Raw genomic sequence first — 27229 nt, 5'->3', positions numbered from 1 at the left:
TGGAGTGACCTCCCGGTGAGCCAGCCTCGATCACAGCAGTTTTCAAAGTCGACAGCATCTCGCCTGTGTTCACGCAGGCAGCTTCTGGTTACGGAGGCTGCCACAGCACACCGAGCGCTCCGGGGCGCGTCTGTGTCCCCAGTAGAGACGGGCAGAGCGGCCTGGAGGAGCAGACCTGGGGTCGGTCAGGCTCCCTGGCCCTCCCGCGCCAGCCTGCAGCACCTGGGATTCAGACTTGAGCCGCAGCAGAATCGGGACCGACTCTGCTGGCTTCAGTCCTCTGGAGTTGCATGCGAAGAGCGGAGACCACACAGGTTTCAGAACGCCAAGTGTCTTCTGTACTTTATTATCATCGTCTTTGCATCAGGATACATAGCAATGGTAGCAGGTTTCTTTTTAAAGCTTAGTATTAAATATTAAATATCTTTCCCCACTTTAAATTTTACATTACTCTGCCAAGAAAAAATTAAAACTCAAGTTATCTGAAGCCTGGACACACTTCCACGATCGGCCGGGCTGTGTAAAAGTCGGTGGCTTTGTTCTTCCTGCCGTGTGAGCAGGCCCAGGCCCGAGAAAGATGGGACCAGGTTATAATTGTTTTTGAAAAGTGTGCTACAAAAACGGATGGCCTGTTATAAGCCAGGTTACAAAGTCAGGACAGGGGTGAGGGAGGGACAGTTTCTTCCAGAAACGGAATTTCTGAAGAGTCCCAGTCCATCGCTTTTCGCCGGAATGGAGCGAGGAGGGGTCAGATCTCACGGTGAGCGTCCCAGCCCCGTCTCTGGGAGGGGCGGCCGGGGGCAGGGTGGCCGCACCTGCCCCGCCCCTTTCTCAGTGAGGGAATGGAGTTTATTGCCCAGTGAGTGTGAAGTGGGCCGAAGCTTGGTCGATACTGAATTCTCTAAGAGGTTTCTTCTAGAAACAGACAACTCAGACTCTTCCTCTCACTTCAGCAAAGAAGTTATTTTAAAAGCACTTGGGAAGTTCCTCCTGCGCCCTTGGGGGCGGCTCAGAGGAGGGAGTCGTCAGTACAGCCCCCTTCCAGGCCGTATCGGAACTCCTGAAGGTTGGAGACCCCGTAGAAGTGGACGAAGGCGGCTGCCACCACCAGGACATGGAAGATCTGATGAGACTGGAACTGCAGGGACGAGAGAGAAACTTTAGGGCGATGGCAAGGAGACCTGGAGGAAGCAAGAGGAGGCACTCGCCTCTTCTAGTTCCTCCGCAAAATTTTCTGCCCCATAAAACCAATACATTTGTTGTAGGAAAAAAAACGTGTAAGTCCTGTCAGGGATTCACCCACCCACACGCACCGGTGTGAGCAGGGATACGCGTCACCCCAGACACCACTTGCCCGTCTCTCTCTGCCTCTGACCCCGACCTCCACCTTCAGGCAGTCTCACCACAGCCCTGCGAAGAGTCGTTCTTACCCATATGTCGAATTTTCCAGGGAAGAAGCGCTCAGGAATGCGTGCGGCATAGAGGCCGGCTCCGGTGATGTACATCACAGCCATGAGGAAGAACCAGCCCATCTGGCCCACCGTGGTGGCCTTGACGAAGCCCTCCGCGATCGTGAAGTGCATGGTAGGCACGACGCCGCTCAAGCCAAGCCCCAGGAACACCCCTGAGCAGACGGATGGAGCGCGTCAGGCACAGGGACGGCCCTGCTGCCCTGCTCTGATACAAGTTACTTTGTGGTGAACAGCATGTGTTCAGGAAATTTTGCGCAAGATGGAGAGCCATCATCAGATGCTTCTTCAACGTCCAGAGTGGGAAGGAGGCTGGGTAAATGCTGACACAGCCATTCCCTCCTATGGAGCACCAAGAACAAACATCTTGTGTTCCTTATTATCTGTTAAGCAGCCTAGGCGACCATGTATGTCAGAACTCTGATGGCTGCCTTGGCTACAAAACCGATGGTGAGCCCTCGGGTGGTTTGCCAGCCAGAGAAGAGAAGGACGGGCGTCCCATTAAGAGCACAGAAGACGTAAGGAATAGGAGTCTGACCTCCTGAGGAGACAGACCTAGGTGAGAAGTCATAAGAGAAAGAGCAGATGGTGCCCGCTCCACACCAGGCCCCTGCGCACGGCCGCTGGGCGGGGCTCCACTTCACCTCTGCAGACGCCCTGGGTGAGGCACCATTGGCTGGTACTCAGTGAATGGTTAACTCTCATAAACGAGGGTTAAACCACAGCGATGTTAAGTCTCAAGGGACTGGAAACAGTGGTAATTGACGTGTGGCTGCAGTAAAGCTGGAGCCTGGACAAGACACCAGGAAGGGGCTCCTGCTCACAACGATCCCATTCGTCAACACAGCTCGTGCTCAAGGTGCTTTCTCTACCAAGCCACGCCTTTAATTCCCTTAGGAAAAGAACTCCAGGCGCCCTAGAGACTGTGCTTTGTACATTTAACTTCCTCAAACCAGATGTAAGAGTAGTCTTTTCTGCACTTTAATTACTGCCCTTTTAACATTTCACTGAAATAGTATGAAACTTGCAGGGAATTGAGCTTTGAAAATTCATGCTGTTTTTAAAGTTCTAAACACAGATCAGGGTCTGGGTGGGGGCCCAGGGCTGACCCCTGAGGTTCGAGGTCCAGACACCTACAAGGGCACGCCCTGCCTTGCGACCCACCTGCCCTTGTCTGCCGGTGCTTGGGCGTGGCGAATCGGTCCCACTGCGCCACGATGATGGCAGAGATGCCCAGGACGCAGACAATGGAGAGGTAGATGAGCCGCGGCTGCGGGGAGCAGTAGAAGGAGTAGTAGAGCCAGGGCACGAAGCTCCCCATGATCAGCAGGGCGATCCCTGAATAGTCCAGCCTGAAAGAGCCACAGAAGGGAACAGCTGGTGGGAGGCGGGCTCTACTGGCCTCAGATTCAACCGGAGCCCCTCACTCCCCACGTGGTCCGGCCTGGGTCCTGACTCAAACCCCCACACGGTCAGGCACTCCTGTTTGGAGCACGTTTGAAGGGCATCCCTTTGCCCTGGCTGTGAACAGCCACACCCCCTCACAGACACTCAGTCAGGAGCTCCATCCATCACAATCCAGCCAGGCCCCAACTTCCATGCAGGAAGGACTGAGTATTCCCCAGTTCTGACAGTTCTAAAGCCAAAACCCTTATAATGGGAGTATTACTAAGGGGGTAGTGTTCTCTTTTAGTTGACTTTTTAATGATAAAAATGTATTACTTGTTACTGGTGTTATTGAGAAAAACAAAACTCAGCAACACTTCCAAAACCAAAAATAACAACAACAGAAACAAGCAAACAGAAGCCCAGGCTCAGCGCTGGGGAGGATGGGCGCCTGGGGCTTCTGATAAGCTTTCCTGGCTGGTGGGTGGGCGCGCCCGCAGGGGGCGGTGCCCTGACGGGAAGGGGGCGCGGCCGGGCGCTGCACCGCCAGCCTCTGCAGGGCGCTGCGCGGGGACGACGTCTACCCACAGCGGGCTCTGTCTGTGGAGGAGGCTACAGTGAGCATTTTCAGGACGGACTTAAGAGAAAAGCTTCCTGACCCTCTCACACGCACGTAACATCAGGGACTCTTGAGGAGTCACTGCCGTCGCCAGGGCCCCGCCAGCACCCGGGTCACGGGGCGTGACGACAGCACGCGGCCCTCCCCACCGCCACCCTGTGGCTCACTTGGAGAAAGTCCGGGAGACTTTCTCTGAATGACAGTAGACAGTGTGGAAGAGCCAGGAGAAGCTGAGGCAGAGCACCGCTCCCAGGAAGAACATCCCGAACACCACCTTCTCCTGGAGGGGGGCCATGAAGTACATGTTTGGCCTCAGCATGGTCAGGATTCCCAGGAAGAGAAACAGCACGAAACCTACAGGAGGGAGAGAAGCAAAGTCTGAGGAAAAGGGGAACATGTGATGGTTTAAACCAGCCCTGACGCCACAGGCTGAGCTGCGGGGACCCAGAGACCCAGACAAACTAGGGCGTCTGCTGAAATGCGGACGCTTCATTTAGATGGTGGATCGCTGACGGGGCGGAGCCGCCAGCCCTGGGACGCTTCTGACCACAGAGGACGTCTGTTCTGACGTCTTCCCCCGCTTGCACACCAGTGATGAAGGGCCCTGCGAGCTCCCCGGCAGTGTAAAGACACCGCCAGCTCCCTCATAATCGCGACAATGGTGTTTCTCCTTCCCGTGGACAAAGGCCACACAACTCCTGGGCAAGAAGCAGACGAGCCCGATGTCCTTCAGAGCCCTCACCAAGCAGGTGCGTCCAGATGTTGCCAGTCTCCGTGTGGATGCGGAAGATGCTCTTGAAGCAGGCGCGGAAGGAGGGCATGGGTGGCCGGTGGCCGTGCAGCAGGTAGTCGTTGTCCTTCAGCCAGTCCGGGAGCACGTCGTACGGGATGACCCTCCAGCGGCCCTCCCAGACCTGCAACCACACGCGCTCTAAGCAGGGCTGGGAGCCACGAGCCTCCCCAAGGTCGCGGCGTGCAGGAGAGCATCCGCCGGGTTCCAGAGGGTCCCGGGGAGCGGTGGGGGCCAGCCCGGGGCTGCAGACGCCAGGACAGCAGGAGCAAGGCTGCCCCCGGACCCCTGCTTCGAGTGTCTTTGTTCTCGTGTGAGGAAGCTTATCTGGATGTGCTTAGCTGAGCAGGTCAGAATATGGCAGGACCTCCTCTCAGCTACGTGAGAAATACACCCTTACCGCTCCCCCCACACTCTGGTGGCTGTCTGTCATCATCCCCCCTTGAGCAGCTAGGTTCTCACTGTGTTGAGACTGTGACTTTTCAGAGCAGGAGTTCTTAACCTAGGACGTAAAGACAACGGACAGTGTCCAGAGAGCCGGTGAGCAAGTTTAGTATCAGAACTTGTGACTCTGTCACCCGTGGAAATCATAGATATTTTCATATTAGTTTTGCAGATATCAGTTTCTACTCGTCACCACTCAGAAATGACAAGTTCTGATAACACAGCTCGTCATGAATGTGTGTTCAGTGTGTTCATAAAGGTGCGGTGCTCCCGTCTCAGCCCCGGGCGGGTGAGCCTGCTCCCTCCCCACAGGGACAGGACCTTGTACACGAACTCCTCCATCTTCTCCATGGCGTGGTGGGCCTGCAGGGGCAGTGTGAGCACTCGCACCTCTTCCTCCTCCTCCTGCGGCCCTGGGCAGGCCTGCTCCTCCTCGGCCTGCGGGGAAGGGGAGAGCGGCTGCAGCCCTGGAGGGCCTGGGGACACGCACGTCCGGCGCCCACAAGCCAGGCCACGCCGCCCACTGCCCGGCCTCTCCTGCACACATGCCTCGGGTCTGCTCTCCGGAAGCAGGATGGTGCCTGAGTTTGCGACATCACAAGCGCTGGGGGAGAGTGCACTGCAGCGCCCGGGGGAGAGGCCAAGGGAGCCGGCGCCCGAGGCGCAGGGTCAGCAGCCCAGGTGTGCACTCAGGCCCTGGCAGCCCACCTCTGTCTCCAAGACGGTGGCCCTCAGCTTCCCCCAATTTCCCAAACACTTCCCGTTCAGACCGCTGAACGAGGAGGAATAAGACAGAGGCTCAGAGATCCGCTAAGACTCTCAATCTGATCAGTGCCCTGTGCACCGGCCCTGGGACCCAGACAGTGTCCAACTGCTGCGGGAGAAGCCGGGCCTCAGAGCTGGCTCCATAGAAGCAGCAGCAGGAGGGCCTGAGAGGGCTCACCTCAGGGGAGACCTCCAGAGCCGAGGCAGGGAGGGCAGTTCCTCCACGGGGCGGGTTTTCCTCCTGCGATGCTTCCTCTTAGATCTCATGATAGAGGAACCGCCCCCTCCCCCCCCTCCCCGTCCAAATTCATCCTCTGTCCATCTGGGCACAGAGTCCCTGGTCTCCCTCAGAGTGGGGATGCTACTGGAGTTTTGCTCAGGCAAAACAAAAAGCCCACTTGGTTGTATATGAGGCCCTGCCAGGTGCCTCCAGGCACGGGGCCTTCTCTCCCCGCCTCCACCCCTTGGGGACTCTGAAGAATGAGATAAAGCAGCCAGGTGCAGCCTCCACAGCAGCCTGGGGCAGCACCTGCTCCTCCCACGAGCCTTCCAGCTGGCTGAAGAGGCAGGGATTTTCGATGGTATATGGAGCCTGGCCTGATCTGGGCTGACTGCTTCCTGCCTTCCGTCAGGACAGACAGTCCAGGGTGCTGTGGCTCTGGGGAGACCGACAGGTCTCAGGAGAGGCTGACCAGGGAGATGACTTACTTTGGTTGGGCTGGTGACCGCCCGCTTGCCCTTGTCCTCGAGCAGAGGTCCCAGCTCAGCCAGCTCCACTGTGTCGGCTGCCCTGTTGCTGGCGGGAGCCCCGTTGCCCTGGGCCACCGCGGGTCCCTTGTGAGACGACATGAGGATGGTACCTCGGGGCCCTCCGGCTTCAGCCTGGGGAGAGTGTGGGGTCTCTTGGCCCCAGGGGCCAGAGAGCTCCCTGTGATGGGGACACTGGAAGCAAACACAGACACAGTGTTGACAGTTTATCCTTCTGACGTCTCATTTCTGAAGTCAATACTGAGAAAGAGACAGCCCCTCACTCATACCCTCTCCAGTCCCAGAGGCCAGTTAACTGCATCTCTCCTCCTCTGTACCATCAGCCTTTACTGAGGCTTCACTTAAAGGCTGAAAACCTAGTTTTCAAAAAATTTTGTGTGTTTTGCACCAAACTGTCACCTCAGAAAAACAGCTACCCACCCCACATCCCTCCCACAAACACAGAGCCCGTTCAGTGAGCCGAGTTTATCCCGGTTCCCAGAGCTGGCCCTGGAAAAGCCTGGCTCCAAGACTGAGCAGCAAAAAGAGGAAGCCGACGCCTGGCTGTAATCACCACAGGCGACCCAGGCTTAGAAATGAACCAACTGCCAACGGAGCTCAGCGGGCTTTACCTACAAATGCCCTGAAACGTGCATGCCGCCTACAAAAGTGGGCCAAGAGTGGGCTAGCAGTCTGGGGGTTACCTTCCCTGCACGGTTTACTGTTTCTGTTGGAGGATCACCGCCCGGCTCTGTGAGGAGAGCGCACTTTGCTCACAGCCCTGTCTTGCAGCAGCAATAACTCACCTGGCCGTGGGAGGCTGAAGACACGAGGCAGCCCACCCTTGCCCTGCCACGAAACCGGCTCAGCACGGGCCTGTCCCAGAGACCACAGATCATAACCTGGGCCCCACTCCAAAGAGCTTTGGAGCTGAGACGGCACACAGACCCTGAAGGAGGCAATCTTTAATCAGGCCTCAGGAAGATAAGATGAACATTTAGAGGAGGGAAAAGTGCCCTAAGACTTCCAACTCCCCGCTCCCAACAAAGGAATGTACTGCTCACAGCAGCAGCAGCCAGAATAGTAACATTTTCCTGCACTGGTCACCTGAGCTCTGGGAGCCACTAGGCAATGCAAAGACGGCCAGGTAACACCTGCAGGGAGTGCGCTGCCCTCGGGGAGGAAGCAGAGCTCGGGGGCCGCCACTTTCATCAGGGCAGTCAGCGCAGCCTCGCTCCCGAGGGCCGTGTCTGCCTCCAGTGCTCGCTGCACGTCCGTCTTTGACGTGTGCACCTGTTCTTTTACCTGAGAGGCATCTCGATCCCTTCTCAGAGATTATGACCGGATCTATGTGGTCAGGTAGGGCAGCCCGCAAATTTCAAAATAGTCATGCCAGGCTCAGCCATCAGCACAGCTGAGAGCTGCAGGCAGCAGAGAGCTAGTTCAGGAGAGCAAATGGCCGTGACTCCGTCCACAGACCCTGCTGTGGTGCCAACATACAGGCAGTGGCTCCTCCACACACGCAGGACTCCGACAGAAAGATGCCAGCCCACAGCTACAGCCAACGCCTGAGCCCCAGGAGAACAGGAAGCCAGAGGCCCATGAAACCCTCAAGAGACAGGCGGCCCACGTGAGCAGAAACACTGGGCAATCTCTTTCAATAGGCTGACCACAAAACACATTTCCTCAAACTGAAGTACTCCCGAACAACTTTAGGAAGAAACAATTTACACTGCAGTGAAAAATACAGATAGCTTTGGGCATCCCAGAAAAGTATGAAAAGGGGAATATACTTAGCTAGAATACAGTACTTGAGAGGCGGCCACTAGGGTTAAAAAATAGATATTTTCTCAGGTTCTGGGAGGCAGTGCTACACAGATGACTAATTTATACATATCCCTGCTTGTGGTCAGAACCTGTATTTCAGAATAGATGGAAGAATGATGGAGGCAGCATTCCCGCCAGCAAGCATGTGACGCTAGCTAAGGCGTTAGGCGCTTGCGCCTCTGGGCCGCTCTCTGTCCCCCTCCCCAGAGCAGCCAACACACCCCCGGAATACTTAACAAATGCACTTTGTGCCAGCACCCTAAGGTACTTTAAGGTTCTGTGCAAAACCCCAAGTCCCACAAGTCGCTGTCCGAAAGGAGCCTGTAATCCGGTGGCATGAGGTCACCCACGGCATGCACAGAACCAGTGAGGGCATCACTGCTCCAACAGGACAGCGCAGGGAGAGCCCTGGACGGGGACGGCGCACACCCAGTGCAGCTGAGTGCTGTGGCCTGTCTCGCCAGTGGGAGCGAGAACGTACACATTTTACGTTGGGCAGTCAGGGCCAGAGAGCAGGCGCAGACTCCAGCCTGGCGCGCTTCCTAAGTTCCTCACTGGGTCTGATGCTCTTACGCCCTCAAGTCCAGCGTCCTCCTAGGAGGACCTCAGTCTTGTGGCAATCTTCAAAGGCTTTCCTCGTTCAGTCGAAACCACCTCCTGTCGCTTCTGAGCCCCTCTGGCTCCCACACCCCACCCCCAGCATTATCTCTAGACCCAGAGTCACTAACTCTGACAAGCACCCGTTAACTCACAAGCCAGGCACCAGTTACAGCTCATCACACAAGACACATTGCCACGCATCCAAGAGCAGACAATGACGCTCAGCGGAGGTCATGGCACCATAGCAGAGTCCATTGTCCAGCGGGGTCTTCTAAGCTAGCAACACAGGGGCAGGAAGGGAGGGAAAGGGCGTGGAGGTCTGGTAAGAAAGAAGAGCAAGTACAGCTGGAACCTGAAAGTCCACTCGGCAGGGTGGGCCTCTCCCAGGCAGCTGGCGGTTGGGACAGGCCAGCCTTTCGGTGTCCGCTGCGCCACGTCAGCACCAGCCCCTGGGGTGTGAGGATGGACTCCGCGAGCACTCAGAGCCAAATGGTCTTCACTTTCCCACGAGCTTTGCTTCTGATTTTTTAATATTTCAAGGGTTTCTTCTTAAACTTTTTTAAAGATGAATTTTATTTATTTATGGCTGTGCTGGGTGTCTTGCTGCGCGGGCTTTCTCCAGTTGCGACGAGCAGGGGCTCCCTCTGGTTGCGGGGCACAGACTCTAGGCCATGCGGGTTCAGTAGCTGCTGACTGCGGCTGCGGGGGTCGCAGCTCCCGGCTCTGGAGCGCAGGCTCAGTAGTTGTGGTGCCCGGGCTTAGCTGCTCCTTGGCGTGAGGGATCTTCTTGAACCCGTGTCTCCTGCGTTGGCAGGTGGATTCTTTACCACTGAGTCACCAGGGTGGCCCTCACAAACTTTCCTATCTTTATATATTTTAGAGAAAACACATGTCTCCTCAAAATTGCCACACCCAATAAAGCAATTATAACTGGGCCAAACTCCACTGAGTGCATTTTTGATGGGATTTATTTAATTCAAGCTAATAAATCTTTACCACTAAGCTCTCCAGCTGGATAGCCCTGTGACATTAGAGGGTTAGGGCTGTGGAGGCAGGGGCTGCCTGTGCCCCTATAAACAAGATTATCCGGCACCAAACTTGGGGAAGAACTGATTCTTAGCTGCCAGCCTTGGTTGGTGAGTTTATTTCCCTCATACTTTTGGAGACATTTATTTTGTGCACCAGTTCCCAAGTTTTTCACATTATAGTACACTCCTTCTCAGGAGAGTCAAAGGCACAGAACTTCTAGAAATTTTTAATCTAGGGTCCCTGGGTCCTTGGAGGTTCCACAAGTTAAGCTCCTTCTTACGCCTACCTGACTCTCACAGTAAAGCAAGACTTGTTCCATCGCATCTGACTCTCTGCAACCTCATGGACTGTAGCCCTCCAGGCTCCTCTGTCCATGGAATTCTCCAGGCAAGATACTGGGGTGGGTGGCCATTCCCTTCTCCAGGGGATCTTCCTGATCCAGGGATCAAATCCATATCTGCACTGCAGGAGGATTCTTTTTTTTTTTCTTTTCAACGATGTATGCAGAGTTTTTTTTTGTAAAGCACACACATCAAGGACCAGTTTGCTGTTAGATCGCTGCGGATGCAGTCCCAGCAACAGGCAGAAAACCCAACGACCACAGTGCCAGAAGTAAGTGTCCATTCACATTCAGTGAACTTGTCCTCATCAGCAGAAAGACTGATCCAAGCAACCGTGATTTCTGTGCTGCTGCTGCTGCGTTGCTTCAGTCGTGTCCGACGTGCGACCCACAGACGGCAGCCCACCAGGCTTTGCCATCCCTGGGATTCTCCAGGCTAGAGTACTGGAGTGGGCTGCCATTTCCTTCTCCAAGGAGGATTCTTTACCACTGAGCCACCAGGGAAGCCCAAGACAAGACTAGTCAAAGCACTAAGGACACAGAACATGAGCACCTTCTCTACTCCTGTCAGGGAAGGTGGTCGCACAGCACTGCTAGGGGATGAGGCAGGCACAGGCTTCTGTTTGAAGCTGCTGCGTCGCAACGGTGGAGCCTCAGCTTCCCTATGTAAGTACGAGCGTCACTGACCGAAGAGTCGGCGACGAAAAACCAAAATCTAACGTTCTCTGTAGCTCTTCTCCAGGTAAAGCTATCTCAACAGAAATAGGTCTTTTTTGAATCCCAGACAGGTACGCTTTCCAAATGCCATAACACAAGGTAAAGTAAAAAGGAATGTGAAGGCGTTTCATGCTACTGCTGCTAAGTCGCTTCAGTCGTGTCCAACTCTGTGCGACCCCATAGACGACCTCCCACAAGCCTTCTCTGTCCCTGGGATTCTCCAGGCAAGAACACTGGGGTGGGTTGCCATGTCCTTCTCCAGTGCATGAAAGTGAAAAGTGAAGTCGCTCAGTCGTGTCCGACTCTTAGCAACCTCATAGACTGCAGCCTACCAGGCTCCTTCGTCCATGGGATTTTCCAGGCAAGAGTACTGGAGTGGGGTGCCATTGCCTTCTCCGAGGCATTTCATACCAGCCCTTGATTTTAATACCTGGCTTTTAAGTACAGTCAACACATTATATGGTAATTGTATACTGTGAGAGCCCCGATGAAACAGAAGTAAATGAGGTACATGTCTAAAAGCGAATCACTAGGAACCAGTTTGCCTCGAGGGCACTTTCAAGGATCTTTTCTATCTAAGCCAGCTAAAACTTCATACACAGTAACCATGCCCCCAACATTTCTGAGCAGGAAACGGCAATTAACCTTGAAAATAGAGAAAGGAACACAGTCCAGTGGGCGACATGAGGGACAAATGGACATTAAGGGCAAAACCTAACAACTCTGATGGATACCAGCACCAGAAAACACCCCACCAGTACCAACGAAACTTCTGCATGTAAAGATGACTGCGGTTTTCCCTGGTGGCTCAGGCGGTAAAGAATCCGCCTGCAATGCGGGAGACCTGGGTTCAATCCCTGGGTTGGGAAGATCTCCTGGAGAAGGGAAAGGCTACCACTCCAGTATTCTGGCCTGGAGAATCCCATGGACTGTATAGTCCATAGGGTCGCAAAGAGTCACACACGACTGAGCGACTCTCACTAACTTCACTTAGTTCACCAGTATGATCACTAGTAGGTGGGTAGTGTTGCAAGTGTGTCAACAGTTCCTTTTCGGCTTTACATGAAAGAAGTCAAGGAAATTTCTGAGGGAAATAAAGAACAGACTTATTGGCCTAGAAAGAAGTGAAAATTTCTTTACCCGTCCACAAATAAGCGTGGCATTGTGGCTACAGAGACAAAGCAGAGAGGAGTCTGGCCTCAATTTTAAGAGGCGGCAATAACTTATCTGTTCTACTAGTACCACTACAAGGCTAAATGCCAGAAGGTGCTGGAGGAATTCATAAGAAAAGCTCAGTTTGAGCTGGAATATCAGGAAAGGTTTTGTGGAAGATTTTAAGAAAGGATTTTGATAGGTAAAGATAGGATCAAAGCATTCCTGAGGGTAGTGCTGTGAACCTGGGCAAGCGCAAAAGAACAGAGTCCCCAGGGCAGCGAATAATCCACTTTCCACAAGGAAATCTTGGAAAGGCAATGTGAGGCCAGACTTAAGAAACTGAAAAAAAGTGAAAGTGAAGTCGCTTCAGTCATGTCCGACTCTGTGCGACCCCATAGACGGCAGCCCACCAGGCTCCCCCGTCCCTGGGATTCTCCAGGCAAGAACACTGGAGTGGGTTGCCATTTCCTTCTCCAGGGGATCTTCCCGACCCAGGGATCGAACCCAGGTCTTCTGCATTGCAGGCAGATGCTTTAACCTCTGAGCCACCTGGGAAGCCCAAGAAGAAACTGAAGACAGTCTAAAAGCTAAAATCCGCAGTGCACTTTACCCATTAGCAGCGGGAGCCCAGTGGGAGGGTGCGCCCTTGTCTGAGCTCTCCACCTGCACGCAAAGCAGTTGCTTACAATCTCTGTTTATCCCCTGGGCATCGGATAGTTTCTTGGCCCCTGAGAACAGAATGCTTTCAGATTCTACTCAACAATAAGGTACAGTTTCGGGGAGACCTGCCCTAAGATGGCTGCTTACAGGCAACACACCAGTTCTTAAGACTGCTGCCCCAAGTACACGGAAGTTACTCCTGCGGTGAAGAAATTCCGGGGCTGCAATCCGTGTGTCAGCGCCTCGCCTGGATCCCAGCACTGCGTGGACACTTCCAAACAGCAGCAGCAGCAGCTGTGCCACAGGAGGTGATGCAAGCCTACCTCTCGGTAAACAGCCGTAAACAGACCCCAGAGCCCCTTCACTTCAGAGAGAACCACTCAGTCCAGTGCTCGCTTGATTCAAGCGGGAGCCTATACATCCTTCCCCTGCTGTGTCTTCTCCCTCCGTGGGGGAAACGCCAGGTTAACCTAGCAAAGCACTCTGCAGGCCTCCTGTTGCTCCTCTGACACCTGAAGCTCCCTAAATGAAATTCGCCTTGTCCGTTTCCCACTCGCCTGCGTAGCGCCGGAAACCGAGGGGAAACGTATCTTCCATTAAACACTGCGGGCTTGACCAAAAACCTCAAACATAGGATGGCACCTATGAGAGATTTCTGAGGGAATGAAATTTCCTTTTTCCCCAAAGTACTTTAGATTTCGCTCACATTGCAGCATTTAGGGCCACCTTACACACAGGCCAACCGTCCACCAGCCTCCCCTTCCCCGCCGCCAAGGTGGGGGCACTGTCACGGTCTAGTAACCGCGGGGCTCCTCGGGCTACCGAAGGCGGGGGCTCCCAGCCGGACGGCGGCTCCGGGCCTCAGGCCCGCAGCCCCTCGGCGCTCGCCTCGCGCGGTCCTGGGACCAGGCTCAGCTCCGGCCTGGCGGGCCCGAGCCGGAGCCTGAAGCCCGACGTCTCGCCCTGGCGACTGGGGGCGGCACGGCCGCCACCGCGGCTGTTGACAGCGGGGGACGCGACTCGCACGGGAGGGGCCGGGAACGGGGACAGCTGACGCGCTGAGGCTGGAGGAGCGGCTGGCCCCGAGCAGGGGTCCAGGGGCCCTGGGGACGCCCGGGCGGTCCGGCCCTACGGCAGCTGCCTCAGGCCCGCGCCGGGACTCCCGTGGGGAGCCCGCCCTCCGGCCGATCCCCGCCCTCCGGCCTGCTCGCCATCGAGCCCAGGGGAACTTACAGCGGGCGGAGGGCTGTGCTGGGGGCCGCGGCGCCGGCGCTACATCCCGCGTCGCTGGAGACGGCCTGCGGCCGAGCGGCCCGGATTTTCTGCGCCCTCCCGGGGCCGGAAGGGGCGCGCAACCGCAGGGCGTCACCTCCGCGAGAGCGTCACGTCCTCTCAGACGCGCGGCTCCCGGCTCTCGCGAAGCCCAATCACAGGCCGGCCTCTTGGTCCCGCCCCCAGACGGCCCCGCCCCTCCACCTGACCCCGCTCTCTACAGCCCGGTGATCTTTGTTGTTGTTCAGCCGCTAAATCGTGTCTCACCCTGCGACCCCATGGACTGCAGCACGCCAAGACTCCTCTGTCCGGCAATCTTTCCGCAGTCCGGACCACAAGCCCGCCCCCTCGGCCCCGCCTTCCCCTTGTGGGCCCCGCCCCTCCTGGCGGCGCCGCCCCTCCGCGGCAAGACGGCGCCTCAAGTCCCAATCGCAGGTCCGCTCCCCTCGGCCCCGCCTCCCGCGCACGGGCCCCGCCCCCTCGCTCTGCTCCAATCGTAAACCTTCCCACGCAAAGCCTAGAGGGACCCACACCCCACAAGTTGCTAACCTCTGCTCCCGTTGAGGAAGGAATTTCTGGGAATTAGACTGAGCCCTGTGAAGCAATGCTGAATTTCCTATCCCGCACCTGTCCTCTAGGCTGGGCACTTCTTAATCCCTCTTCTTTAACCTCATGGCCCCTCCTTCCTTTCTGCAAATACTTACTGAGGGCCCCACGCGTGTGAGGCAAGAGGCCAGCAGGTTCCTGGTCAGGAATAGCGGCGCGGCATTGGCTGGACTTTCTTGCGGACTCCCTGCTCTGGCCCGGGCTCCGGCTGAGGCTGGATGGGGACCACAGGGTGCTGCAGCCGCCATCTGGGGGCGTGACACCTCATTTGTCACAAGGCTGGTAAGTGACCAGTCTATTCAAGATGCAGAGACAAGGTGGTTTATTATAATCCTGATGCTTTAGGGTCTTTTCCAATGAGCAGAGCCGACTCAATGGACCTGAGTTTGAGCAAGCTGTGGGAGTTGGTGATGGACAGGGAAGCCTGCGTGCTTCAGTCCATGGGATAGCAAAGAGTTGGACACAACTGAGCGACTGAACTGAACGGATGCTTCAGGGCAGTGGGAATAATTCTCCAGGTGCTGGTTAAAACTGTAGGCTCTGGAATCACATAGACCCAGGCTTCCATCACTGGCTAGCCTCTGACCTTGAGCACATTTTTGAACCCTCCATGATAAGTACCTCGTCTGAAAAATAGGAATAAAACACTGCTGTTTCATAGGCTCTTTGTCAGGATTGAGATAATTTCTGCAGGTTTTTGGCTTGGTGCTTGTTAAATCATAAATGCTTCACAAATCTTAGCTATCATGTGCTGCCCACTGTATAAAACCCTCAGAAATGGATGCTGTCCACAGGAGTTTGCTCTCAGCTTGGCATTAAAGGCTCTCACCCACTCTCAGGCCTCACCTGCCTCCACTTGCCCTCTGGCATTTGGGCCTCAATGAACTTGCCGAGTTCTCCAACATGAACTTCTCTTCTGTCCTTCAGGCTTTTGTACACACCGATCCTTCTGCTGGATCACCCACCCCGTCATTCTCTTTCAAAAGATCCAAGCAACTTAAAATGCCCAGTTCTGGTTTTGGCTTTGGACCAAGACAATCCTAGGTTCACACTCAGGCTCTGCCAGCCACTGACCAGCTATGTGACTTCCTACATATCCTGAATCCCAGACTCAGGATTATCATAAGGATTCAATTACACCATGATCATGATCAAATCCCTTACAATTATACAGTGGAAGTGACAAATAGATTAAAGTGATTAGATCTGATAGAGTGCCTGAAAAACTATGGACAGAGGTTAGTGACATTGTACAGGAGGCAGTGATCAGGACAATCCCCAAGAAAAAGAAATGCAAAAGGGCAAAATGGTTGTCTGAGGAGGCCTTACAAATAGGTGAGAAAAGAAGAGAAGCGAAAGCAAAGGAGAAAAGGAAAGATATGCCCATTTGAATGCAGAGTTCCAAAGAATAGCCAAGAGAGATAAAAATGCCTTCCTCAGTGATCAGTGCAAAGAAATAGAGGAAAACAATAGAATGGGAAAGACTAGAGATCTCTTCAAGAAAATTAGAGATACCAAGGGAACATTTCATGCAAAGATGGGCACAATAAAGGACAGAAATGGTATGGACATAACAGAAGCTGAAGATATTAAGAGGTGGCAAGAATACACAGAACTATACAAAAAAGATCTTCAAGACCCAGATAATCACTATGGTGTGATCACTCACGTAGAGCCATACATCCTGGAATGTGAAGTCAAGTAGGCCTTAGGAAGCATCACTACAAACAAAGCTAGTGGAAGTGATGGAATTCCAGTTGAGCCATTTCAAATCCTGAAAGATGATTCTGTGAAAGTTCTATATTCCATATGCCAGCAAATTTGGAAAACTCAGCAGTGGCCACAGGACTGGAAAAGGTCAGTTTTCATTCCAATCCCAAAGAAAGGCAATGCCAAAGAATGATCAAACTACTGCACAATTGCACTCATCTCACATGCTAGTAAAGTAATGCTCACAATTCTCCAAGCCAGCCTTCATCAGTATGTGAACCATGAGCTTCCAGATGTTCAGGCTGGATTTAGAAAAGGCAGAGGAACCAGAGATCAAATTACCAACATCTGTTGGATCATCGAAAAAGCAAGAGAGTGCCAGGAAAACATCTATTTCTGCTTTATTGACTATGCCAAAGCCTTTGACTGTGTGGATCACAACAAACTGTGGAAAATTCTTCAAGAGATGGGAATACCAGACCACCTGACCTGCCTCCTGAGAAATCTGCATGCATGTCAAGAAGCAACAGTTAGAACTGGACATGGAACAACAGACTGGTTCCAAATAGGAAAAGGAGTATGTCAAGGCTGTGTATTGTCACTCTGCTTATTTAACTTATATGCAGAGTACATCATGAGAAACACTGGATTGGATGAAGCACAAGCTAGAATCAAGATTGCCGTGAGAAATATCAATAACCTCTGATATGCAGATGATACCATCCTTATGGCAGAAAGTGAAGAACTAAAGAGCCTCTTGATGAAAGTGAAAGAGGAGAGTGAAAAAGTTGGCTTAAAACTCAACAATCAGAAAACTAAGATCATGGCATCTGGTCCCATCACTTCGTGGCAAATAGATGGGAAAACAGTGACAGACTTTATATTTTGGGGCTCCAAAATCACTGCAGATGGTGACCGCAGCCTTGAAATTAAAAGGCTCTTGCTCCTTGGTAGAAAAGTTAGGACCAACCTAGACAGCACATTAAAAAGCAGAGACATTGTCAACAAATGTCCATCTAGTCAAGGCTATGGTTTTTCCAGTAGTCATGTATGGATGTGAGAATTGAACTATAAAGAAAGCTGAGTGCTGAAGAATTGATGCTTTTGAACTGTGGTGTTGGAGAAGACTCTTCAGAGTCCCTTGGACTACAAGATCAAACCAGTCCATCCTAAAGGAAATCAGTCCTGAATATTCACTGGACGGACTGATGCTAAAGCTGAAACTCTAATACTTTGGCCACCTGATGCAAAGAACTGACTCATTTGGAAAGACCCTGATGCTGGGAAAGATTGAAGCGGGAGAAGGGGATGACAGAGGATGAAATGGTTGATGGCATCATTGCCTCGATGGACATGAGTTTGAGTAAACTCTGGGAATTGGTGATGGACAGGGAGGCCTGGTATGCTGTAGTCCATGGGGTCACAAAGCGTCAGACACAACTGAGAGATTGAACTGAACATTTGGCACGATGCCTGCAATGTGGCTTTTAACTAAAAAACGTTCTTCTCTTCCTCTCAGAATCTTTTCAAAACTCTTACCATCTGCACCTTGTATCTGTTCCATAGTGTTCACCGTGTTGTAGTTATTTATCATTGTCCTACTCTAGACTATGAGTTGTTTGAGGTCTAAGAACAGTGAATCCTCAGGACCTAGCACAGGGCTTGGTACATGGAAGTCCTTAATGTTTGTATATTGAGTGGATAAGACAGAAACCCGTGCAAGACAAGGAATGAGCTTCTGTGTAGGGAATTCTCTTTGCTGGGGTGTTTCACTCTCTGAGCCCAACAATCCTAAGCAAGATTTTCCTTTTTGGTGGTTAGGTGTCCAAGTGCTCACAGAGCCCGGTACATACACATGCCAGCTGATCAAGACATGCCAGAAGGGACACCAGGAGCAATTCAGCACTGGCTCTACCTTGGGGGGCCCCACAGCCATCCTTTCTGGGGCCCCAGAAGTCAGACACAGTTCCATGCAGAAAAACAATGCCAACCTTCCTCCTGATGCATTGTTTTGTGCCAGTGTGACTAACAGAGGATCTGAAGAGGGAGGGACCCCGCTATGATGCTGAGAGGGAGTGGACTGGGCCCAGCTGCTGGAACAGGAAAAGGGTGGTCAGGACAGATGGGCCCAGGGAACTCTGTCCAGGCACCAACCAGTCTGGCCAGGGCTGGTGAGGTCAGGTTACTTTTTAAAGGACCAAGGCTTCTCTTCCAAATAGAAAGACAATACTCTGACTTATTTGCCAGGCACCCTGAAGGACAAGTGCAGTGAAGGGCCGAGAGAAGGCAGGAGAGCAGGAGCAGCCAAACCTGGGACCACTGTGAGGACACCTGGGCTCCAAAAGCTTCCCTCTCGCTTATATTCTCCTTCATCCTCCTGAGGCGTCTCCAGGGAGACCCTGCGCTTCTGGCTTTGCTGAGACAGCTGCTGAGAGGAGTGTGGACTTTAGGGACAGCTCACATTTCAGCCAGGGCACAACCACTCCGAGGTTCAGTAGAAGACGTGAAGAAAATTCTATGCTGGGAAACACTTCCTCTTCACATTCTCAGCATGAAAAGCCTTGGAAACAAGGACGCCAGACACAACGGCCTCTTAGATGAAACCCAGGGCTTGAGCCCCGTTTATTGGCATAACCCAGAGGTTTCTGCAGCAGTAGCAGTCTCAGACCAGGGGCAGCCCCCTCCCTCCAGCCTCGGCAGGTCCAGAGCAAGACGGACACCAAACGCAGTTCAGATTCCTTTCTCTGAGGCTGAGGAGACCATTTCCTCCACTCCCTTGTCTCTAAAGATAAGGTTTGTAAGTCTGTACCCCCACCCCATACACAGTCTGCTATGGGTTAAGCACCAAATATTAAATGAAACCCATTAAACAGGGTTCTTTCACCACAGACACAAAGAAGACTGTGATGCAATCAAGGAACTAGCCAGTCTTGGAACAAGTGTGCAAGCTTCCTCTTCTCTGACTCATGGGAGAATCCGCTCCAGGAGCCTGACCTGCATGTCATCACAGGGAGACTGGGGGCCTTCCAGGGGAAGACTCCACCTTGGCCCTCTTCCATGGCTATGAGGATGTTGTTCCTGCAGGGACCATCCAGACCTGAGCTCTGAGTAAGGCAAATAGGCTGATACTGTCGGGAAGGGCGCCTAGGGCTTATGGCCTTTGGGTGCTGACTGGGGGCCGAGGGCAGCCACAGGGCCAGGGGAGTGCGGGGAGGCTCAGTAGGTGAAGCGCATCTTTGGCGAGTAGCCCAGTTTGTCCAGGCTGGGGTGGCAGGCCAGCTGTACCATCGGGGGCGGCCCGCAGAGCAGCAGCAGCACGTCTTCCCCGGGAGCGGGCAGGTGCTCCCGGATCACGTCCGCAGAGACGAAGCCCTTGCTGTAGGCCCAACCTGCACAGGGAGAGGACAGCGCCACCTTCCAGAGCCGTGCTGGCCTCGGGGGGCAGCGCGGGCAGGGGACGGTGCTCCGGCTCGGCTCCTCAGAAGGCCTCCAGGTGCAGCAGCACCCAATGGTCAGCAGGACAGCCAGCCCTGCCAGCCCCGGTCAACAGGAACAGCAGGGAAGGGTCCAGGGGAGCACTGTGTCCATGCACTCAGAGGCTGGCAGCATCAGGGGGTTTCACTGAGACCAGAACCCACGGCAGGGGGAACCCTGATCTGGACGTCCAGCAGTGGGGAGGTACCTTCTGGGGGGTGATCCAGGGTGAACCAGAGCTTAAAGCGGCTGGGGTGTCGGGCCTGCAGCTCCTCCAAGTCCTCTCGTAAGATGATGTCCTTTTCAGTCTGAAATGAAGAGGAGAAGCAGTCTTTAGGAACCTTCTCAGATTCCAAAACATAAAAAATTCTCTGCTATAACAACTTTCTGACCAGGAAAGAAAAAGCAAGCAGAAGTTCAAGGGTATAAGCAAGGCTTTGAGGGAGTTAGGATGAAGGGAAGGCGAGGGAAGGAGCCTTTACTGACACAATAAAAGGAATGAAGATGGACTGTGTAACAGGAAACTCAAGGAGCCAGTCTCTACACTCTGCAAATGTTTCCTCTTTCTCTTTTCTCAGGGGAGGAATCTGGCTCAATGCTCTGTCCTGCTTACTATGGGGAGGACCCTCTACTGCAGCAGAGCCCTGGGCAGAGGCTGGGCCAGTGTACCCATCGGGACCACCCGCCCCACACAGTAACCATGAAATCCCAGGACTGAGAAAAGCGAAGCAACCTGGTTGGCAAACAGCAGAAAGCACTGGGTGGGATCTTCTGGGTCTTTCAGGATGGCCCGGATCAGCTGCAGCATTGGAGTGATTCCTGCACACAGACGCCCCACAGTGAGACGCGAGGCCCACTTCCCATCCCTGCCTGTGAGCTGCCCGACTCGATCAGCTTAATTCTACTCAGCCCTTAACTCTGCTTTCCTTCATGTCCTAATTCTCTGTGCTTCTCCTGTGACTTCACAGCACCGACATTTCTGGACAGATGTGCCCTTTATCCCAGACTCACTAAATTTCCTATCTGGTAGGTGACTTGGGATCAGGTGCTCAGTGTTCACATAAGTTCATGTTGTTGAAAAAAATACTCAAAGTGAAAGTCGCTCAGTCATGTCCCACTCTTTTCGACCTAATGGGCTATAGTCCATGGAATTCTCCAGGCCAGAATACTGGAGTGGGTAGCCTTTCCCTTCTCCAGGGAGATCTTCCCAACCCAGGGATTGAACCCAGGTCTCCCACATTGCAGGCGGATTCTTTACCAGCTGAGCCACAAGGGAAGCCCTCATGTTGTTGAAATCCTTCTAAAGAACCAATCCAGGAATCTCCTGAAGTCCGCTGGAGGGTAGGGCTTGATATCCCAGATGACTTTAAGCACCTACTGACTCCGTGATGAGGGTCCTGGAGCCCTGGACTTGCAGGTTAAGTGCCTGAGCTTTGAAACTGGGCAGAGCTGCTCACTGACCCTGCCTCCAGCCATGCGGAAAGCATTCAACCTCTCCGAACCTCCGTTTTCTCATCCCTAAAAAGGGAAGGCTCATACCTACGTCACGGATACATATAAAGAGCCTAGCACAGTGTCTGACACAGGCAGATGCCCAATGCTAGTTTTCCTTCTCTCCACTGTCCTATTCCTAGCTGCTTCTCTGTTCTCACGCAAAATTTATTAGATTCATTCAATTTGAGGTCTTGGGAGAGCCCACCTGATCTTTCTCTCATACTGTGAACTAAAAATAAATTTTCGGGGGGGCTTCTACCTGACTGTGATTTTGTTTCGCAGCACCCGGGGAGCTCTAGGCATTGCCGGGGACCCCCAGTTTGGCCATGATTACCAAATCTTCTGAGGGGCACCCGGAGCTGGCACAGCCACGTCACAATGGAGGGAGGGAGGGGGCAGCCCTGGGGCCAGCACCTGTGCCTCCGGCAATCATTCCCAGGTTCCTGGCCACGCGCGCTTCTGGTGGAGCCTTTTTGTTGGGCTGGATGTTAAACTTCCCTGAGAGGTTGAGTGAAGAGATGCGAGAAAGAACAAAGTCAATTCAGCGACGTAAGAAAACAAATGCAGAGTCGAAAACACAGCCCAGGCCAGCTCAGCAGCTGCTGTGGAATCCGATCCTGGAGCGGGGGTGCTGGGCCAGCCCTGACAACGAGGCGCTTGCGGGACAACCAGGCCAGGACTGTCTGTCCCACATGATGAGCAACAGTGAGTCATTAGCTGCCTCCTGCAGAGGGTCACTCCCTGGCGAGGGCGACAGGCACGGGGCCAGGTGTGACTCTACCTCCCCAGTGGCCCAGAGCAGCGCCCAGGCTGCCTAATGCACCCGCTATTCCCATGGGAAGGGCGAACGCCGCTGTCATCCCTGGCTCTCTGCAGCCCGGCCTGGGGGTGAGTCTCTGAGGCAGAGCGGGAGCAGCGCACGCCTGTCAGTCATCCCCACGGCTGTCATGGCTGTTGAACTGTGTGGATGCGGAACTGATCTCGGGCCATGGGGCTGCGGAAGACACCTTCGTCTAACACCGGGGCTGTGTTCACAGGCGGGGCAGGCAGGCCTCACCCACGTGCACGCACACACAGAGCCACACTCCGCAGAGAGGTCCGCGGGCACCAGAGTCGTGGGGGTGGGCCGTTACCTTTTCCGGCATAAGTAAGCAGCCCGCTTGGCCCCCGAAACTCCACCACGTCCCCAATCTTCAGGCTATCCAGGTACTGAGACATCTTCCCTCCCTCAGGAAATTTGGGGTGCACACCCTTCAGATAGACCTGATACGACAGAATGGAAAGAACTTTATTTGAATGTCCCTGGCTTCTGAGTCCCCCGGTGACAGAACCTTCCTGAAGCTGGGCAGGGATGACACCAGGGCTCTGTCTTCACGTCCACAAAGGACATGCAATGCCTCCTATCCAACACATCTTGGAAGTTTCTACAAAGCTCAGAGGGAGGAGGACAAGGGCTCCGGGGGCTCCTTCTGACCCTCTTACCTTGATGACAAGATCCACGTAGCCCTGGTCCTCATCGCTGGTGACGGGAGTGTATGGCCTGATGACCAGGCTGCCATCGATCCGGGCAGAGAGGTAGACATGTTTGCCTGGGGACCACGTGCAGAGCTACATGTGGACCGGCTGCACTCAGGCTACCTTTCAAAACACTCTGGGAGGTCTGAGAGGAGAAAAGCATCTTGCTCCCTATTGGGGTCCCCGTGAGCTACCAGGCAGGAAGGATTCAACCCTTTGAGGCCCTAGCTGGACCCTTCAAAAGCTGCCCTCTGCAGAAACTCTTATCAGCGACTGCCAGGACCTTAGTGGAGAGCTGAAGGTCTGGGCAATGGGGAGAAGGGCAGAGTTTTCTCAGGAGCAGTATTTGCTCAAATCCTGCAGGAAGGAGCGGGGAGTGTTGAGTGCTGAAGATGTCTGGGGGCACCGAAGCCACGCCCAGAGTGGCCCAGGGCACCTCACAGCCTGGTGGGGAAAGGGGGACACAGTGCAAAGGCACCGGAAGGCAGGAGTCTGGTGCAGGAGACCCCAGGAGGGGAGCCACCCTGTCAAGACACCAGGGAAAGGAGCCCACGCCACCCTTCTTACCCACAGGCAGCCCCAGAACGTGGTGAGCCGTCGGCAGGGCAAAGCGGAACCTCTTGGTGTTGTGGTTCACGGTCTGGAGGACAGATGACAAGCGTCTCACCAGGCAGGTCTGATGCGGCCAAGGCTCCCGAGCACCCCAGCCACAGTCTAGCGGAGCTCCGGCCCCGCCCCTACTCCACAACTCACCGTCTTGTCTAGCAGTCGCAGCTGGTACTTCTCATTGGGGTCCAGGAGCGTGACCGGCGGCCGGCGGGACCTCCGCACCAGGTAGGCGCCCAGAGCCACGCCGAGCAGCGTCAGCAGCCCCACGCCCAGGGAGGCCAGCAGGACCGGGCTCTGCAGGCAGAGGGGGCAGTGACCGCCGCGCCAGGGAAGAGCCCAGGGCGCGGGCGGGGGCGGGCCCCGGAGACCTGCGCCCCAGGAGGGCTAACCCGGACTCCGGCCCAGGGCCAGCCGAGGCCCGGGGGCAGCCTGGGTGGGGTCCCCAACCCAAGCGTGCGGCCCCGGGACCCCGGCATCCAGGGAGGACGGGAAGCCCTGCTGGGCGGGGCCGGCGGCGACAGCCCCCGGTCCGGACCTGAGTGCCGGGTCCCAGAGGGGGCGGAGTCCCCCGGCGCGGGGTACGGAGCAAGGGTCTTACCGGCTGCAGCCCCATGACGAGAACCGCTGAGCCCGCCGCGCAGCCGGCCGCCGGATCCCACAATGCGCCGCGGGGAGGGAGGGGGCGGTGTGGGCGGGGGCCCGAGGGGGCGGGGCCTGGATTGGAGAGGGTCTGGGGCGGGGCCGATGGGCGGGGCCACCCGGCGCCCCACCCCTTTCCCCCAGACCCCGAGCCCTACCCCGAGGGGCTGCCGCTCCAGCCCCTCCTCCCCAGCCTTCGGTCAGTGGCCGCTTGGACCGCTCCGGCTCCAACAGGCAGAGTCCTGTCAAACGTAGACACACACCCCGCGGGAGCTGGAAATCTCAAGCGTGCAGATGCTCAGCGAGAGACAGGCTCGTAGAGCTGGAGGGCCTGCCAGTAACTAACGTTGTGTAGTCACCTTGGTTTCTCAACAGGCAGAATTTCAACCGGAGGAGCCACAGCCTGGCCGAGTCTCCTCAGGAATGACAGGGCCAACTTCGTTGTCTGCTTCCGTGACTGGTTTTGCTCGCAAGGCCAGGCCCTCCGGCCATCAGGCTCATTCAGGAGCTCACTTAGGGTCCAGGTCAAGATTCTCCAGCTTCCCGGGTGGCTCAGTGGTCAAGAATCGCCTGCCAATGCAGGAGATGCAGGTTCCATCCCTGGGCCAGGAGGATGCCTGGGAGGAGGAAATGGCAACCCACCCCAGTATTTTTGCCTGGAAAAGTCCATGGACAGAGGATCCTGGTGGACTGCAGTCCATGGGGCCACAAAAGAGTCGGACAGGACTGAGCACTTACCGGGATCTGGGTTCTCCTGCCTCCAGGGCCGAAGACCTGGCTTTGGGGGTAGATGAAACTGAATCAGAACCTGGACAACTTACTCAGCCTCTCTGTGATTCCTGTCTACAGATGGATGGGTGCTATTGTCTGTCTAGTTCATAGGTTGATGTGAGACCTAAGTGAGACATGTAAGGTACTCAGCGTGTGGACTGTCGCAGAGCAAAGCTCTCCACAGGCGTCAGCTGCTGCAGTGACTCAGCAGACAGTGCTGACGCCGGGTTAGGGATTACAGCTGAGCTCTGCTGGCAGCAGAAGCCTGGGATGGGAGGAGTCAGACACAGACGCTGACAGCCTGGAGCACACATTGGCCAGGATGGCCATTCTCTCTAATACGCAGTTCCCAACTGGAATGGCATTTGCCCTGGATTTCTCCCGAGGCTTGATTCCTTGGCTTGTAGATGCCCATCTTCTCACCGTATCTTCACGTGGTCTTCCCTCTGTGTGGGTCTGAGCTGGCACCCTTTTTCTGTTTGGTCAGACAGTAAATATTTCGGTGGCATACAGTCTGTGTAGCAACTCTTCCTTCTACTTTGCTGCTGTAGCATGAGAGCAGCCATAGATAATACATAAATGAATAAAAGTAACTACTTTCTAGTGAAATTTTATTTACAAAAACAGATAGTCGATCCTCATCCAGCATTACCAGAACCCCTCAGATGAACGGATACTCAACCCCTTCCAGACCCCACAGAAAAGCACTCAGAGACCTGTTCTGGTGGAGGGGGGCAGAGTGGTGGCCAGACTCTTCAGTCTGGAGCTGGACACAGAGAGACACTCCCAAGTGACCCAAAGGACGCCAGCTCAGGTGATGAGCACTGACCTCCAGGCTCCCCAAGAGATAAGTCACCCGATTCCCACCCATCCCCTGCCATCCAGACCCTCAGAACGGCCTTCACTAGACTGGACAATGGGTGGTGAAGCTCCAGGCTCAGAAGAGCTCCCTAACTCCCTCCTCCTGAGATGACCTCCCTCCTCCATCAAAGCCCTCATACCTTCAGCAACTCTGAAGGACACTGATTGTCTCTATGTCCCATTGATTTTCCTCTTAGGTGACTCTGCTGGGCTTCTCCTTTGAGCAAAGTGACTGGTGGGAGAAGCTTCCATAGTCGGTAAGACTTGGGTATCAGCCTCAAATGACATGGAGGGGACTGCTGGTTTTGCGGTCCTTTAGGGATTTGTATTCGGAGAAGGCAATGGCACCCCACTCCAGTACTCTTGCCTGGAAAATCCCATGGATGGAGGAGCCTGCTAGGCTGCAGTCCATGGGGTCGCTAAGAGTTGGGCACGACTGAGCGACTTCACTTTCACTTTTCACTTTCATGCATTGGAGAAGACAATGGCAACCCACTCCAGTGTTCTTGCCTGGAGAATCCCAGGGACAGGGGAGCCTGGTGGGCTGCCGTCTATGGGGTCGCACAGAGTCGGACACGACTGAAGTGACTTAGCAGAAGCAGCAGGGATTTGTATTAATGGGATCATACAGTATGTGGTCTTCTGTATCTAATGTCTTTTTTGCATTGTGTTTGTGAGATCTATCTGTATTGTTGTGATCACAGTTTATTCATTTTCATTGCTGATTAGTGTTCCGTTGTATGATTAGATCAAATTTATCAATACCTATCTGTTCTACTACTGATGTCCATTTGGGTGGCCTCCAATTTGGGGCCATTACAAATGATGCTCCTATATACCTTGTCCTCCATGTCTTCTGGAGGCACTTGGGTTTCTGCTGAGTGTGTGACTAGGAATGAAATTGCCCCATCATGAGGTGCACCATGTTAGAGGCAGTGGATTCTGCAAACAGTTTTCTAAAGCAGTGTGGTGGTTTGCCCTTCCACTAGTAGAGAGGAGAATTCTTGCTTCTCCACATCGGAGGCTGACAAACACTTTGTCTAAAGGGCCAGACAGTAAATGTTCTAGATTTTGTGAACTATAGAGTATCCGTCACTGCTATTCAACTCTGGCCTTGCAGCACGAAAGCAGTGCTGGACAGCGTGTAGAAAAGTGACTATGGCCGCGCTCCGACACAGCTGTATTGGTGAAGCAATCCGTGGGCTGTGTTTGGTCACAAGCAAAGGGTTGGCTGCAGTTTACCAACCCTTGTTCTACATTCTTTCCGACGTGTGGTACATCTTAACTTCAGACGTTTTGATGTTTATTTGCAGTTCTTTGGGGAAAAATGAGAGGACCTCCTTGTGAAACACTTCCTCATTTGCAGGGTTCCTTGTTGAGGTTTTCGGCCCATGGGGTTGCCTGTCTTTTTCTCATTGATTTCTACTTATTCTTTATATATTTTTGGGTGGATAATCTTCGTCTGTTACATGTTAACAATACTCCCATGTGTATCTTGCCTTTTCTTTCTCTTTATGATGCTTCTTCGTATGCTGTTAAATTTAGCCTATATTGAAGACATCATTTCTTATATTTTCATTGTTTTTTTTCTTCTATTTTTACTAAATTCTTATGATGGATGCTTACCGTTTTAATTTTTAGTCTCGTTTATTTTATTTATTAGTCTCACTTATTTTCACTTAAGACTGTAAATTTCCCTCTGGAACAGGATTAACTGCATGACCCAAGTT

At 54.0% G+C, this 27229-nt stretch overlaps 2 protein-coding genes across 2 annotated transcripts; both read right to left on the bottom strand.

Moving 5' to 3' along the window:
• Nucleotides 1-315: 315 nt before the first annotated feature.
• Nucleotides 316-13952, bottom strand: ADIPOR1 (adiponectin receptor 1). The gene is made up of 8 exons (XM_055583192.1): nucleotides 13782-13952; nucleotides 6182-6415; nucleotides 5030-5146; nucleotides 4217-4388; nucleotides 3642-3828; nucleotides 2634-2821; nucleotides 1431-1624; nucleotides 316-1138 (listed from the first exon to the last, which is right to left on the bottom strand). The coding sequence occupies exons 2-8, from the start codon at nucleotides 6320-6322 to the stop codon at nucleotides 1010-1012; spliced, it is 1128 nt and encodes a 375-aa protein (XP_055439167.1). The 5' UTR covers nucleotides 6323-6415; nucleotides 13782-13952; the 3' UTR covers nucleotides 316-1009.
• A 4777-nt stretch (nucleotides 13953-18729) lies between these two features.
• On the bottom strand, nucleotides 18730-23985 carry LOC129653467 (NADH-cytochrome b5 reductase 1). The gene is made up of 9 exons (XM_055583186.1): nucleotides 23827-23985; nucleotides 23373-23522; nucleotides 23187-23259; nucleotides 22587-22693; nucleotides 22238-22367; nucleotides 21519-21602; nucleotides 20344-20429; nucleotides 19819-19918; nucleotides 18730-19525 (listed from the first exon to the last, which is right to left on the bottom strand). The coding sequence occupies exons 1-9, from the start codon at nucleotides 23839-23841 to the stop codon at nucleotides 19353-19355; spliced, it is 918 nt and encodes a 305-aa protein (XP_055439161.1). The 5' UTR covers nucleotides 23842-23985; the 3' UTR covers nucleotides 18730-19352.
• Between the last annotated feature and the right edge of the window lie 3244 nt (nucleotides 23986-27229).

Source organism: Bubalus kerabau, chromosome 5 (assembly GCF_029407905.1).
Source record: "Bubalus kerabau isolate K-KA32 ecotype Philippines breed swamp buffalo chromosome 5, PCC_UOA_SB_1v2, whole genome shotgun sequence".
Classification (NCBI taxonomy): Eukaryota; Metazoa; Chordata; class Mammalia; order Artiodactyla; family Bovidae; genus Bubalus; species Bubalus kerabau.
The sequence above is the reverse complement of the archived record's forward strand: the minus strand, read 5'-3'. Positions and strand labels throughout refer to the sequence as shown.